The following is a 16458-nucleotide window of genomic DNA, read 5'->3' on the forward strand; positions in this document are numbered from 1 at the left end:
CAGGATGAATGATGTGCTCGGCGTGCTAAACACTGTAGTCTGATGAATGGTGAAACTAGTTTTAAAAAGTTTTATGACACATACACGTATACAGTACATACTGCAGATACAGAGTTTAGAGCGTGACACCCCATTTGTTTTCCTTGCCAGTTAATCAGTTACTCACTTCACATGCAGAACAGGGCGCAACAGAAGAATTAGAAGAGGACTGTAATCCACAAATCTGAAATTCTCAAACTTTGCCTTTGGTAAAATAAACAAAGAACTGATACTGGATACTAATTTGAGAAAACTCTAGCAAATGAGTAAAAACAACAACAACAAAAAAACTCCACTAAAGCAGATGCAGGTGACAGCAGTTTACAGGATGGAAAACCAAAACAACGAACTGCAACATCTGAGAGGAACTGCACAGTTGGCAATACTATTTTGTTGGTCTATCATGTACACTGTCATCTGGTCCACTGTTAAATATACATATATTGATTAGTGAAGCTTTAAAACTGTTTTAGCATTTCTGTTTTATTGAAGACAGTTGTGGTAACACTATTATTATACTGTAAATTTATTGTACGTTATGAATAATTACAAAGTAGTACACAAAGTAGTACACAGACAACATACAGCAGTTTTAATTGGATATGACTGATCAAGGTAAACCAGTGCACAAACTACTTGGGCAAACAAAGCTTACTTTAATAGAACAGGTTAGGCATAAAAGTTACAAAGATCCACCTTTCCTCTGCAGGCCTTTAGAGTAAGACGAGTATAGACAGCATCCAGGTATAATGTTAGTGAACATTTTAATGACACAGGTCACGGGAAAGAGACACTGAAGACCACACTACTGCACCTCACAATAGTATGTCCTTAGTTTTTGTACATCTGTTTATCCATCCATTCACCAGGGTGCTGTTTGCTCCACACTGTGTGGTAGGGTGCTGTTTGCTCCACAGTCGATGTACTCGTACGTCTCCAGGGAGAGCTGCTCATAGTGGGCCAGGTAATAAACTGTCATAGACATCCTGAACAAAGACAAAACAAGGAAGAATTACAAAACTAGACACCAATAATAAGATGAAAACACTACTTTTGACTTTAAAAGAATGCTGTAGTCGAACATTTTGACAAACATCTTTTAAGCTTCTCTCTGGGAACGAGGGGAGAAGATGGAGAGCTCACTGATTAACCTGTGGGATCTAATGTGTTTAATCTGTACTCATGATGCAACTACTTCCTGGTGAACAACAGTTGGTCCATCTACCCAGAATGTCGCAGTCACAGTGCAGTTGTCAAATCTGGTACGACTGGGCCTGTGCACACTACCTGTATCGAGTTCCCCATGGTCTTGATCCATTTTTTTAAATTTGTGCCATTTCCAGTTTTTGCTCCTGACTTCCAGTTGCTGGTGCTTGCTGTAGTATAAATACAATTCTGAGTCCTGATCGGTTCACACAGTCTGCTACAAACCTCTTCCAGGTGCGAACACACGTCAAGGTCGTGTGAACTGACACCACCGCAAATACTAGGTTAAAAAGAGCATCTTTGCACACAATGACCTGCAGCCTCATCTTTAACTAGCTGACTTGGTGATGTAGCAGGAGCTTGAGCTTGTTATGGCAAAAAGCTTTTAGGAGCTCTGATGTTTTACTTATCAGTACAATGACACTTAAGAATGTTAAGACTCTGTTATTGCCATTATTTATACTGGGTCTGGTTGATTCATGACATCTGTCGAGGGTAGGAAAAATAAATAACAGTATTTCCTACAGCAAGAAGTGCAATAATTCCTTTGCATGTGTATATACAGTTTGTGTCTCAGCTACACTGACAACATTTACAGTGCAGCACTTCTGCTCTCTATCTAAGAAGCAGCAGCACTGAAGTTCTAAACAGTAAATAATACTTTTCAAATTGGCAATGGATCTTGCATGGAGTAACAGGAATGTTTTTGATTCCCACCCAATCTAAAGTATGTAATAACTGAGGCACAGCGTGGAGCTGTTTATTCTGTTCACCAGGAGTCATGTGAGTGACCAAACTGGAGCCAAAGCCAACACAGATATAGTAAATTGTTCTTCTGTCCTCTAAATGCAGACTCTGCGCATTGATACGAGTGAAACCATCCTTACAGTGTCACACACTACTCATGTTTCACCTCACATATTTACAGTCATATACAGTTTCATCTTGATAGTTAAGATGTATTCATTCAGGAAATCCCACCAGGCTCAAGATCACTTTTTCAAGAGAGATCATAAACACAAGATCACAACAATGAAGATCATTCACTCAAAACAACTATTAAATGTGCGCCCACACAAACATGACCATACTAATCTAAACAAAAATATTATTGGAATTATAAACTTGTAAAGTCTCATCCGTAACAGGAACTTTCAAAGCAAGTCTCTTCTGTGATCTGGTGTCATGGTTCTGAGCTTTAAACTCAGCTTGAAACATCTCAGCAGCTTATATAAGCAAGAAACTGTGGTGAAACCCCATCTGCTACCAAACAATACTGTAATGATTATAAACACAAATTATGTGTCAAGTCCCAACCCAGCGCAGCTGACTACTTTCCCCAGTCAGTAATCAGGCCTACCCAGTAATCTTTAAAAAGCTTCTGTCTTTACTTTCTTTTCAGTTCAAAAAACCTGAAAGGATTTTCAGTCTGCCACTTACTATAATATGATACTTACTGTAGGTGCAGATACAGAGTGTGAACAGGAAAGGACGCCGTCTTACAGTAGTTACTGCAAATAAAAACAGGACAAACAGCAGCTAATCAGTAGTTTTTCCAAGCACAGAATTTAGGCGACACTGACGATTACAGACAATGTTTTTAACTGAGTAAACAGATGCTGTACATAGAGACACAGATAATAAGCATCATCAGATGCAAACTTAGGTTAGCTAGTTCAACAGGTTTTAATAGTGTGCAACATACACACCGTCTCCAACTCAGAGCCAACAGCTTGTCTGATTAGACGATGTCTGACCCAGCAGTGAGCATCACTCCATGCCATTATAAATCAGGTGAGCCCGACGACAGGCCACACCATTCTCTTAGCTGGCCTTCCTTTGACCTGGCCTACTTTATACTCTTCCAAGCAAAGGGTGAATCCACAGCAGCATGATCTAACCTTATATCTATATTGGACTTGCTTAGGCTAATGTGCTCGTTATACCAGCATGAATGGCAGTTTCATTCGACTGCCATGGCCTGCTCCAAAAGTCCAGCTGTCCACTCTACTTATCTGATTCCAGTTCTGACAGAATGTGAACAGGCTGAGGTGTAATATTTCATTCACTTTGATAAAAGCCAAGTGAAATGCCAGCTGGCTAACATGTTTATTACCTTCAACACAGATAATGTGTTATAAAATTATTAATATGCTCCAGGATTATTGCAGACACTGGCTGTCAGAGCTGTAACATGTTTCTTGTTCAACAAATAACTTTCTAAAAGCTAATTCATTAATTTTTGTCACTGATCTTCTCTAATGCTACAAGAAGAGAAAACTCCACAGGAAACCTTTAATGGCTGTTTGTTGTTAATGCAAAACCTCCTCCTCCATATTTACCACTTCTCTTGATAAATGTGTCCTGTAAAAGTACATTTTTGTGATATTTAATTTTACTTAACATTTTCAATGCAAGACTTCTACTCTGAGTAGGCTACTTATACAGTGTGATAGTAGTACTTTTACTTAAGTAAAGGATGTGAATACTTCCTCTACTACTGGTGCCAACATGCAAACTAACATGCTTTAGTTCAATAATATGCTATAGTTATATGCCTTTTTTTTGTTTTTCTTTTTTTAATCGTATTTCTAACTCTGTTTATTCTTTAGGGCCAATTGCTGCAATCCAGCTCAGTCAACTGGCACAGTCAGCTGCCCCACCCTCCTCCCACTCTTTTGAGGGTCAATGTAGCTGATAATAATAGCAATTGTGCAATACCTTGAAGCCGTGGCATTTTCCTAGACAGTTATCACACTGCGAACATCTCATACCATTGCAACCCTAGTTGACACACACACACACTGTAACTAAACCAGATAGTCACAGCAGAGACTTAATTATTGCTAAATCTGTTACATGGGAAAGGAGCATCTGTATGAAACCTATAGTGCATGAGAGAATTTTACTGTAACGATGGACAGCTCACCACAGACCAGGGTCCGTCAGCGTGATGGGGATCATGAAGGAGTACTGTGGAAAACGAGAAAGGCAGAGTCACTCCTCACTCACTTTAACAGCTGTACTTTGCTGGTAAAAATCATGTAAATGACCAAAACTGTTCCCAAGAATCTTTTTTTAGTCATCTATCCCTGCATGATACTATCTGTCCCTGGGAGACTGAGACCACTCACCGTTTTGATGGACAGAGGTGTGACAGAGGTGACGCTCTTAATGGACACTGTTCCCACCACTGTGTCATAGTTGAGGGCCTGCACTGTCAGATTATAAGCCTGCACTGGCACAAAGTTGTGATTGCTGATGTTCAACACGTTCTACAAAAAATAAAAAAGCCTTGTGACCAACTGACAGTGAGAATTCAGAGCAAGTTCCATTGTTCATAACAGTAATGGTAGTGAAGAGAATTACAACTCAGTCTATCAGTCCTTTCACATCCAATACTTCTCCTTCAATCTCTCTACACCCACCGTGATTTTAATTAGCACATCATCTTCTGTGAAGTAAACAAAGGATGACTTGACGGCTACCGGAGACAGAAGGACAGAGCGAGGATACAGGAAGAACAATACCAGGGCGCTGACCAGGAGGCACACACCAACAGACACAGCAACGTAGAGCTTCCTGGGTGAGGAGGAAACATCAGAACAATCACCTGTTCATATTAGTCTAATGAAAGATTTTAGCATCAGGTTTGACAAACAACCTGATCAAACTTTACTGAAATGTTTGGTATTTGCTTGATTACGTGTGTCTGGGTCTCAGCCTCTGGTCATTACAGGGGATGACAGCCACCAGCTTGCTCTCTTGACCTGTACCACACATGGAACATGATTTCATATCAGTTGTGAAAATAAAGGAGCAGATTTAATTTCACAGGGAGCCGGATCCTCCCATATTTGTGTTCGAAAGACCAATTGATTAATGATACATTAAAACAACAATGCATTATTAATACCCATTTTTCTACAAAACTGTTCATATTAACAGAATTAGCCAAAGTTCTCAAAGGTGTTAGTGTTTCATTTTGTGTGAGCACTGGACCCCACCCCCCAAAACAAACAAACAAACAAACAAACAACAGCAACAAAATAAATCACTTTTTATGGAATTCATTTAACATAAATTGATAAAAATGAGCTAAAATTTAAGCATTTATTAAAATGGGTTATAAAACATTGTGACCAATTTAACACATTTTACAAGCTGTCAGTGCTCTCAGGTAGTCAAACTATGAGATGGAATGGAGAGATTTTTTTCCAGAATACCTAACACATCATCTTTTCCTGTGCTGTGCTGACATAAAGTAGCATGTGATGTGTTGCACCTTGTGTTTGCGAGAGGATCCTAAAGATCGATGATGTTATTGTTGGTGCAACACTTCCTGTTGGGAATGTATGTGGAGGGATTTGTAGGAGAAGATGACTATCAACGGTTACCGACCTTGAGGTTTCAAGTACTGGGCGGGACGTAACGATAAAAAACAAAACAAAACAAAAAAAACATGGGATGAAACGATAAAAAAACAAAACAAAACAAAAAAAACAAACATGTTGCATGTCTGTTAATGTGTTGTTTCTGTAGAGGATTGTTGTAAGGCTGGAAAAGTTACTATGCATTATGCCAGTTAAAATATGGGGTTTCTCTATTACTCGCTTTGTTTAGAGCGTTGCAAATCTCTTTTCATCAGTACATATACCGTTGTTTACCTATCTATGGAGGAATTGTGCACATTTACAAACTCTCCTCTTGTTTTCCGGAGGAGGCTCTCGGGTTTCATCGTTCTGAAACAGAGACTATTTGGAGTTATGAGGGGTGCAAAGCTAAGCTAGAGGTACCCAAGATTAAACATTAAATGGCTGGAAATGAGCATGCCATAGGCACCTTAAACATAATTTTTTTTCATCTGTCCATGCTGACACACTGGTGGTAAAAATTGATGCTAACATAGAGTAGACTATATTAGATGCATGGCTAACTAAAACACAATAGAAAGCTGAGGGCTGGAAACTTTACTGAGGTCACTCATGTTGATCCATCACAACATGGCTGTACCATACCCGCCTACGTGACACTCTGCCTGCAACTACTCATCCACCTACAAACATAGCCCTACTGGGAGGGGTTGCATTTTAACACATTCACTTTAACACCCCCTAAGTCTCCAGGAAATAAGTCAGTGTAATGTCCACTGAAGTGAAGGAAACAACATGTGTGTACCGTAATTTCCGGACTATTGAGTGCACCTGAATATAAGCCACACCCACTAAATTTAAAGCGAAGAAACAGTCTGTACATAGCCGCAGGTGTCCATGTTGTAACATGAGATATTTCGACAGCCAGATCGACTGTCTTTAACTTGAAAGCTGCATCATATGCATTTTGTCATGGGTTTTCCATGATGAGGGTGTGTGCATGAAGTGAAAAAAAGTAGCGGCTTATAGTCCGGAAATTATGGTATGTGGGTGTGCATCCTCATTACCTCTGGGTATCCGCCCAGTACCCTGGCAGGTCGGACAGTGAACTGTCTCTCCTGAGTTGTGTCTGCTGCTGGAGCTCTGCTTCCTCAAGTCATCTTTGTCAATTATAGGCAGTTTGTCATCATGTTTGTTGTTTTGGCCAAACCCATTGTGCTGTGATTCCTCCTTTCCAGTGCCATCCTTATCCTTGCTGGGAGCAGCCCCCATACCTGAAGAAACAAGAACATCACCTATTAGTCAATTGTATCTTAGATGGACTATAAAGAGGAGAAAGTATTTGATGGAAAAATCTTTATTAAAATAATTGTGTATTATCAAGACATTGTTTAAAAAAACATTTCTCTTAAATATCAGAAAAAAATTCAGACCCCCTCACTTTCTGCACGCTAGATTGTAGATTTCTTCAATATGAATAAAACTACCATTTTTGTCCCATCAATCTACCCTAAAACCCTCAACACAGTGAAAAAGTTTTTCATAATTTTATGTAAATTTATTTTAATAATCAAAAGGTTCAAATGTACATACTGGTAAATGGTCTTCTACTTATATAGCGCTGTTTGATGCAATGAAGCACATTCAAAGAGCTTTACACTATTTTCCATTCACCCATTTGCACACACAAGCATTCACACACACTCATGGCACAACCACCAGGAGTAACATGAGGTTTAGTGCCGTACCCAAACACACTTCTCCATTGCTGCTGAAACACTGAAATTTCCCCATTGAGGGATCAATAAAGTACCTACCAATACTTAATTTGTTAAACTCTGAAGGTTGTAGTGCATTTTGTGTAGGACTTTGATTATCAGTAATGTATGAACATTAGGAACAACAGAAATAAGTAAGTAAAACCTGTTTGACTCTGTGTGTGTGTGTGTGTGTGTGTGTGCACACATGAATGATTATGTTAAGACAGAATAAAAAAAAAAACATGAATGTACACTTTAATGCTCATGGTTTTGGAAGGGCATGTTCAGTAGTTACATATGAAAGATATATTCCAGCGTCCCCAAACATATGGCTATGTATGTATTATTCTTTGTAAACTAAATTAAAACAGAAACTGCATGTGGACAGATGAGAAAATAGGTAATCTAAATAAATGAAAGAGGAAGGTGGTGTTATAAAAAAATACCGTAGACTAGCATAGCTGTGAAGGAGCAGAGAAAAATGCAGGTGCACACAGGTCCAACATGCCAAGTAAGCCAGAAATAATAATAGCTTTCAGATAAGGAAACAGTTGTGCTCATTAAAACAAATAGCACCCATCCACATTAAACAATGAAAAAAGGTTTTTAGCTTGTGTTAATGTTAGAAATATCCCCTTACTGTGTAATGCAATTGTGTTTTTTTTGGAGGATACTCTCACAAATAAATAAAATGAAAAAGCATGGATTATAGAAGTCATAATAATGCCAGTTGATGTAATTTATTACATCACCATGTAATAAATAACTTTACTGTAACATGGTAAATCAGAAGGCCATTTATTTGAAAGGGTGGTTTCATAGAAGTTATTGAATTTAGTTGCTACTAAGGTCAGTGATTCATTGATTATCGGTGAATTGCTGTTAAGTATTTAATCTATTAAAAATATATTCACCAACAAGGGAGAAGACAACTAGGACATGTTGCAAATGTCAGAAAATTAATTGTAGTTTGCTACAGTTTGCTATGTACTAGTATGTCCTTTTGGGATGTTTTCAAACCTCACTCAACCAGAACAACTTTGGGTCAAGTGAGGATCATCAAGGAGCGATCAAATAAGGGAATTGAGATTTACCAATTGTCGAGCGCCAATAAAAAATTAAGTGAAGCTCAGCCCACAGGTAATGTTCCTTCAGTACTGTTATATAACAGAACAGCTTATGGGACATATGCCAGGATTAAATATACCGGAATCTTCCTTTAACACTGGATGGCATTAAAACCAGCTCAGCAGTTCAGTTCCCCGCAAACATTACGCAGCATATTTTAGCTCGTTGCCTTGGTTTTATGGTTTGGTTCAGTTGTCCAGCTGTTGTCAATGAAAATAACTCTGTTAAACAGCCCTTTAGTTTTGATACACGAACCACGTAAATATTTATAAAGACAAATACTTGTGTCATATAATGTAATTACCGTAACCTGGTTAGCTGGCAGACCTACTCTACCAAGCCAGAAATAATAGCTTTCAGATAAGGAAACAGTTAAGCCAGAAATAATAATAGCTTTCAGATAAGGAAACAGTTGTGCTCATTAAAACAAATAGCACCCATCCACATTAAACAATGAAAAAAGGTTTTTAGCTTGTGTTAATGTTAGAAATATCCCCTTACTGTGTAATGCAATTGTGTTTTTTTTGGAGGATACTCTCACAAATAAATAAAATGAAAAAGCATGGATTATAGAAGTCATAATAATGCCAGTTGATGTAATTTATTACATCACCATGTAATAAATAACTTTACTGTAACATGGTAAATCAGAAGGCCATTTATTTGAAAGGGTGGTTTCATAGAAGTTATTGAATTTAGTTGCTACTAAGGTCAGTGATTCATTGATTATCGGTGAATTGCTGTTAATTATTTAATCTATTAAAAATATATTCACCAACAAGGGAGAAGACAACTAGGACATGTTGCAAATGTCAGAAAATTAATTGTAGTTTGCTACAGTTTGCTATGTACTAGTATGTCCTTTTGGGATGTTTTCAATCCTCACTCAACCAGAACAACTTTGGGTCAAGTGAGGATCATCAAGGAGCGATCAAATAAGGGAATTGAGATTTACCAATTGTCGAGCGCCAATAAAAAATTAAGTGACGCTCAGCCCACAGGTAATGTTCCTTCAGTACTGTTATATAACAGAACAGCTTATGGGACATATGCCAGGATTAAATATACCGGAATCTTCCTTTAACACTGGATGGCATTAAAACCAGCTCAGCAGTTCAGTTCCCCGCAAACATTACGCAGCATATTTTAGCTCGTTGCCTTGGTTTTATGGTTTGGTTCAGTTGTCCAGCTGTTGTCAATGAAAATAACTCTGTTAAACAGCCCTTTAGTTTTGATACACGAACCACGTAAATATTTATAAAGACAAATACTTGTGTCATATAATGTAATTACCGTAACCTGGTTAGCTGGCAGACCTACTCTAGCATGCAAAGACAGCGGAAATAAGATGACTGACTGACTTTATTTTGTCAGACCTTTCTCTTGCAAGTTACCACATACAAACACCTAGATTAAAGTTACGTCAAATATTCACAGTAAATAGGCGTTTTAAACCACCTGGAGGGCGGTGCTGCGTTGTCAACATCGCCTAAAAGGGAAAAAGTGTCCCTACAGACCGTCATGTGTTCTTCACTGTACACGAATTTGCTATTCAAGTTTACTGTAATGTCTGCAGTGTAAAAAACATATGGCAACAAGCTCTCTAAAGCATGTCGCACTTTGGGTTTACCTAAAACGCCGCTCTCAAAACATTTCTCATTTCCTGGATAATCCCACCATGTAAATTCTGACAGCTTGGTTTACCTGTCCGTCGAGCGTGTGCTTTAAAACGATGACAGCATTAGTCTTGTTGGTTATCAAGGCCGTACTCATATATGTATACAGATCCTACGCTTTCATGCTAGACACAAACACTCCTACTTCTATTTCTTCTTCCTCCTCTTATGATTATGGTTTATTGCCGATTTCCGAGCCAAATTAAGGTGCATTACCGCCACCTGCTGGGCTGGAGTGTGGGGCAATAATATATAGTTCTGCTTCTTCTTCGTCTGTTTTGGCACGTTATGATCGAGGAATTGTCACATTAGCGCCCCTAACTGTGGATTGTTTATACACCTACTAGGGTGGACTATGGACCAAGGTGCACCTTATCTTTTTCCTGTCCTTCCTAAGAAATCTAGCACAACTTCCCCTCCTGCTATTACTGCCAGTATTTCCCTGATGCTCAGACAGTTTATTTTCTTTTCTATAAATTTTACCTTCCTTTCCATTGTCTCCCCTGTGTAACACAATATAAAGAGAATGGTGAGGAAGAAAAATTGTGGAAAATTCCCACATCCAATGAGCAGTGTAAAAGGGGCTTACATTTACACCACTTTCCAGGCTTTATGCTAAGCTATGCTAGACATTAATGTAGCTTCATATTGTGCAAATATTAGAACTACATTAATCATCTCATATCGACTAGCTCTAACCAAGAAAGTGAATAAGTACAGTATATTAGAACTATCAAACTTCCTTTAAACTTTATTGAAGAGTTTGTGTCTATGGTTTTCTAAAAAGAGTAATTTATATTTGAATTTGCAACATGGCCAAAAAAAAGGAAGCGTTATGATCTCTGTGTTCATTTGTTTGACCACTGATAATAGTGTCAGGTATTCACACAATTTTTCATAATCCTACAATAAGTGCTGTTTAATTAAACAACTTTTTCAATTCAAATCCTTCAAGTCTTATGTGCAAGCAAATAAAACAATCTTCAATCAATCTGGAAACATTTCTTACAGAGGATAACACTAACACACACAGACAGCAGAGCAAACTCAACCACCACATAGTAAGCCTAAAAAAACAACATCCAGAGCTCTAACTTTTTACAGTCCAAACAGCCTTTAAGCATTCACAGAAAAAAAAAGAATCTCAATTCTTAACTAATGTACTGATGAACTGATAGTCATTGCTTCCAACTAAGATGTTGTGTATACATATTCACACATCATCATCATAAGGAAAATAATACACATTTCACATTGATACACAGTTTGATTCCAGTTCAAGTTTGGATTGATTGTACATACCCTTAATTTGCTCTGCCAAAAGTAGTATACAACCACACCTGACCCAGCACAAAACATATGACAAGAATGCAAAAACACAGGAACCCACAGGCTTTGCTGATTCAACTCAACAAGACTGAAGTTATTAAACATACTCCATCTAATTCAACTGCAGCTTTAAGCAGCCTTTTGTCCCAGATTGCTGACTTGCATTAATCTGTGATAAGTGTGATATTAAACTTGACATGTTTAACTTGAGTCCACACGCTTCAACCAAAACAATTATTGGATCATTTTCTTTCACATCTGTACTTTAGTTCTTTTGGTCTAGAAAAGAAAATCTTTTTATTCTGGACCAGTTTGAGTTCAGGCAACTCAAGAGCCGTCACCATCAAGTCATATGGTCTGACAAGTAATGCATTCACTTACTGGACTAGTTCCGGTGATGTTACTTACATCAACAGCAGTGGACCCAGTGGTAAACATCAAACGGGTAGATATAGGATGTAATGGAGGAACCTCTTATGGTCATGATACAGTTGCTACATTTCACCTACTTTTTAATAAGATATTACTAAAACACATGGAGTAGGATGTGTATTGGTTGACATTTTCTACACCTGCCAATGAAAAAAATAAACAGGTAAATACACAAAAGTCTGTTTCAAATGAACCACACAAAGAAAAAGCATCCTCTGTCTAAATCCCCCTTTTTGCTATAACAGAATTGGCGAGGGCTGTGTCTGACCCATTTTTCAAAACTTCAATAATTATGCCCACTTAACAGTACAATTAGCTAGGTGTGCAGAGGTGTAAGAGGAGGTGGGGTTTAAACATTCTTCTATGTTTTCTGTTTCCATTCTTCACACAACTACTTCCATAACTTTTTGTATGAACAGTGTGACACTACAAAGCTTTAAAGAAGTGACTGTCCAACAGTGTTTGGAGGACCTCACCATCAAGTGGGGCCGTTCACAGCAGGAAACACTGCCTTCAGACATGCGTCAGATATGAATGGCGTGAATGAAAGGTACATTTGAAGCATACCGAGACCTTCAGTGTGCCAAGGAGGCTGATGGAACTCAGAAATTCCTTATTGTGAGAGCCACAGAATGTTCAGAACAACAATCACGACGCTGCTTAAATGTGAAAACAATGTGTGAAAGAGGGAAAAGTCAACAGTAAAAAAAAAAAATAAAAAAAGTTACATTTTATACTGAATGAATGGTCCCAGTGTGCTGTAAGCTTGTAAGTGCAAATACGATCTCTAAAAACAAAGTCAATAGGGGAATGTTTTTCTTCTTTCAGTGGTCATCTACTCATCTGCAGCAGGTTATGCACATAGCACAGTAAGAGCTGTTTGAGATCGCTATACACCTGTATGCTCCAGTGATACTGACTAAAGTCATGAAACAAAAATATTACTACTAAAAATGCGGTCAAAGTCTATAACATATGAACCTGTGATCACAGAGACACTTTATACAAAGCTACTTACTTTTCACCAACATGAATGTATAGACAAGCAGCTCCAGTGTAAGTGGCATTAATCATACACTCACCTGAGTACCTAATGTGATCTGACTGCTGGGAAATGTATGTCATCTTCTGATAGTGTATACTATCATTTCAACAAACCCAAATTTGAATGATTAAAGGTTTACCTTTTAGGAGCAGATTAGAGTTCTGTAAAGGCCAAAACTGAGACTGAACCTGCCTACATCTTTAAGAACAGACCTTACTCAAGTTTTAGTTGTATTTGAGCTATTGCTACCTGTTGGATTGCCTGGCTCATGCAAAGCACTGGACATATTCTGTCTCTTGGGGACTTCATATCTACTTGAAACAATAAAACACATGAATGCAGAAGATGGAACCATGAGAACTGCTAGTGTCAAGCATCTATCATCACATTTTTCATGAGGAGATGTGTGCCACTGTCTGGACTGGACTGAGCCTCTATGAGGTCTTTGTTAAGGCCTGTCATGTTAGGGCAGCACAACACTAGGGAAGATCAAACCCGGTAGAACCATCAAGCACACTTGAATGTGCAAAGCAAAAAAGTAAAAAGCAAGTATATCAGTACTTTACCTTTGGTGTATGGAAAACGTATATAATAAACTGAATATGGATGCTTAGTCTGTTACTGACTAGCATGTGTACACATTCTCTGATTGAACTAGCTAAGTCATTAAGTGTGTTGTGATGTGGATCTCCCATTGTTGTTGTTGACCAGGCAGATGACAAAACTCGATATTATCTTTCTGCTCTATACTTCATCACTGTAAAAGGAAAAAAAAAATACAGAAAGGTGCTATGTGTAGCATTTCAATGCTAACACTAATGAATACTTGCATAAATATACCAAAGTAAAACTGTTTCATTTTTGCAGCTAAATCAACTTCATGTTAGACAGCTTCATGAAGTTACATTTATTATCATTAACCACGTTTATCAGCTTTTATTCTTGTCCTTGCCTAAAACAACAACTGAACGGCATCAACAGGTGCTCATGAGTTAGCCAGTCTTACCCTTTACAAATGCTACACATAGCTCCTATAGGAACATGTCTCTTTTTCATCTCTCTTAGATTGGTATGCAAAGAAACCACTGTACCACTACTACAGTATCAAGGCTTATGCTGAAAGTGATACAACAGCCTGTGGGTGTTTGATGGTTTATAGCTCAGGAACCCAGAGAGTTTGCTGGAATGTCGTCGTATACTGTCATAGAGAAGTTTGCTCTCCATCCCGTCAGAAGGAGGAAGGTGAAAAGGTAGTTAAGCAGAATTGAATGTGTCTCACAATCTTTACCCTGTGTTTCTCAATCCATCATTTCTCATTTCCTTCTCTGTCTTCCTGTTTTCTTGTTCCTCCACTTGTTTTCCCCTCCTGTCAGTAGCGTGTGGAGTACCAGTCATTGTCGGTCATTTGAACAAGCTCATTGACCACGTCCAGCAGGTTGTAGTTGTGTTTCTTCAACAGCCGCTGGTTCAGCTGCCGGTTCCCAAAGCCCATCTCCACCAGTACGGCCATCATGGTGTCCTGGGTGGATGCATCCACTGGAGGCTGCATGGGAACAAGATCTGTTCAGTCCATGACACCTGCTACTAGTTATACAGTATGTAAACAAATCATTCACTTACATACACAGTAAATATATGTCAGGGGTACTAAAATAGTGACTCCGGTCCAGATCTGGACCTGAAGAGGTTTCCACAACATGTGTTGCATTAAAATAATAATAAGCCTTATTTTGACAAGATTTTTTAATAGGCGGGGCATGGCCAGCCCGGCTGCTGCACCTGCAAGTGAGTGAGTGCAGCCAGTGAGCGGGTCTGCAGAGAGAGAAGCTTACAAACTCAGAAATGTTGCTGCTGAACAGATCAGGTTAGCAACTGACTGTTCTCAGCCCGCAAACACCAACTACCCACTTGTAGCTTAGAAACTGTAACTTAGCATGTCAGACTTGTCAACCTTTGGATTTCTTTGCAAGATTAAATGCAAGTTATGCAATGTGCATGGAGCTCGACAATTGGTAAATCTCAATTCCCTTATTTGATCGCTCCGTGATCCTCACTTGACCCAAAGTTGTTCTGGTTGAGTGAGGACTGAGGACATCCCAAAGCTCTTACTAATATTCTGAGGAGTGAGGAGGCTACTTGGAGGAGACATGAGCAAGGATACAAGAGACAATCCTTTGAGGAAGTCTTTTGTGGACCGACACACCCCTTTATCCAAATGAAGGATGGGAAGAAAAACGTTTCATGCCTCTTGAAACATGTTTCCTCTGATACTCTGTATATAAAGATTTTGGATGCTAGATTAATTTTTTTTTTTACACTTTCTTGAACAAAAAAGGTACAAAAATAAAGGAATGGATTAAACTTGCAGTATTTTTAATACTGCAAGTTAATTTTGTTTTTCAAGGTAGCATTATTATTTTAAAGGCACAGGTGCCGTTAAAGTAACTGGGTCTGGGAAGAGTTCGGTGAGGCCATAGAGAAGGACTATCGGTCGGCCTCGAAGAGATTCTGGCAAACCGTCCGGCGCCTCAGGAGGGGGAAGCAGTGCCCTGCCGAAACTGTTTACAGTGGAGGAGGGCATCTGTTGACCTCAACTGGGGATATTGTCGGACGGTGGAAGGAATACTTCGAGGATCTCCTCAATCCCGGCGCCATGTCTTCCGATGAGGAAGCAGAGGCTGAGGGCTCAGAGGTGGACTCGTCCATCACCCAAGCTGAAGTCACTGAGGTAGTCAAGAAGCTTCTCGGTGGCAAGGCACCGGGGGTGGATGAGATCCGCCCTGAGTACCTTAAGTCTCTGGATGTTGTTGGGCTGTCTTGGCTGACACACCTCTGCAACATCGCATGGCGGTCAGGGACAGTGCCTCTGGACTGGCAGACCGGGGTGGTGGTCCCTCTTTTTAAGAAGGGGGACCGGAGGGTGTGTTCCAACTATAGGGGGATCACACTCCTCAGCCTCCCCGGGAAAGTCTATGCCAGGGTACTGGAGAGGAGAATTCGACCGATAGTCGAACCTCGGATCCAGGAGGAACAATGCGGTTTTCGTCCTGGCCGTGGAACACTGGACCAGCTCTATACCCTCTTCAGGGTGGCGAAGAGTTCATGGGAGTTTGCCCAACCAGTCCACATGTGCTTCGTGGATCTGGAGAAGGCATTCGAACGTGTCCCTCGCAGCGCCCTGTGGGGGGTGCTCCGGGAGTACGGGGTCCGGGGCCCTTTGCTAAGGGCTACCCGGTCCCTGTACGATCGGAGCAGGAGCTTGGTTCGCATTGCCGATAGTAAGTCAGACTTTTTTCCAGTGCGTGTTGGACTCCGGCAGGGCTGCCCTTTGTCACCGGTTCTGTTCATTATTTTTATGGACAGAATTTCTAGGCGCAGCCAGGGGCCGGAGGGAGTCCGGTTTGGGGACCACAGGATTTCGTCTCTGCTTTTTGCAGATGACGTTGTCCTGTGGGCCCCATCAAACCAGG

At 39.7% G+C, this 16458-nt stretch overlaps 2 protein-coding genes across 3 annotated transcripts in view; both read right to left on the reverse strand.

Moving 5' to 3' along the window:
* Positions 1 to 56: 56 nt before the first annotated feature.
* LOC109973710 (transmembrane protein 106B-like) lies at positions 57 to 10404 on the reverse strand. Of its 2 annotated transcripts, none has more exons than XM_020623503.1 (8): positions 10211 to 10404; positions 6686 to 6892; positions 4952 to 5015; positions 4674 to 4827; positions 4380 to 4520; positions 4175 to 4218; positions 2703 to 2756; positions 57 to 1025 (listed from the first exon to the last, which is right to left on the reverse strand). In XM_020623503.1, the coding sequence occupies exons 2-8, from the start codon at positions 6888 to 6890 to the stop codon at positions 902 to 904; spliced, it is 786 nt and encodes a 261-aa protein (XP_020479159.1). In that variant the 5' UTR covers positions 6891 to 6892; positions 10211 to 10404; the 3' UTR covers positions 57 to 901. The 2 variants fall into 2 exon arrangements, with proteins under 2 accessions (XP_020479159.1, XP_020479161.1); XM_020623505.1 differs by lacking the exon at positions 10211 to 10404 and adding an exon at positions 10137 to 10205.
* Positions 10405 to 10934: 530 nt separating this feature from the next.
* Positions 10935 to 16458, reverse strand: part of nbr1b (NBR1 autophagy cargo receptor b) — a 29722-nt gene continuing 24198 nt past the window's right edge. The window contains exon 23 of the mRNA XM_020623484.1: positions 10935 to 14531. Within this exon, the coding sequence (XP_020479140.1) occupies positions 14358 to 14531 (174 nt within the window). The 3' untranslated portion in view covers positions 10935 to 14357. The remainder of the gene's footprint in view (positions 14532 to 16458) is intronic.

The sequence above is a fragment of the Monopterus albus genome, unplaced genomic scaffold, assembly GCF_001952655.1.
Source record: "Monopterus albus unplaced genomic scaffold, M_albus_1.0 scaffold301.1, whole genome shotgun sequence".
Classification (NCBI taxonomy): domain Eukaryota; kingdom Metazoa; phylum Chordata; class Actinopteri; order Synbranchiformes; family Synbranchidae; genus Monopterus; species Monopterus albus.

Coding starts and splice junctions, on each gene's coding strand:
- LOC109973710 (XM_020623503.1), bottom strand. CDS start 6,890: ATGGGGGCTGCTCCCAGCAAGGATAAGGATGGCACTGGAAAGGAGGAA. Junction 4,828..4,951: donor AGGCTGAGACCCAGACACAC/GTAATCAAGCAA, acceptor CTCCTCACCCAG/GAAGCTCTACGTTGCTGTGT. Junction 2,757..4,174: donor CTGACGGACCCTGGTCTGTG/GTGAGCTGTCCA, acceptor TTTTATTTGCAG/TAACTACTGTAAGACGGCGT.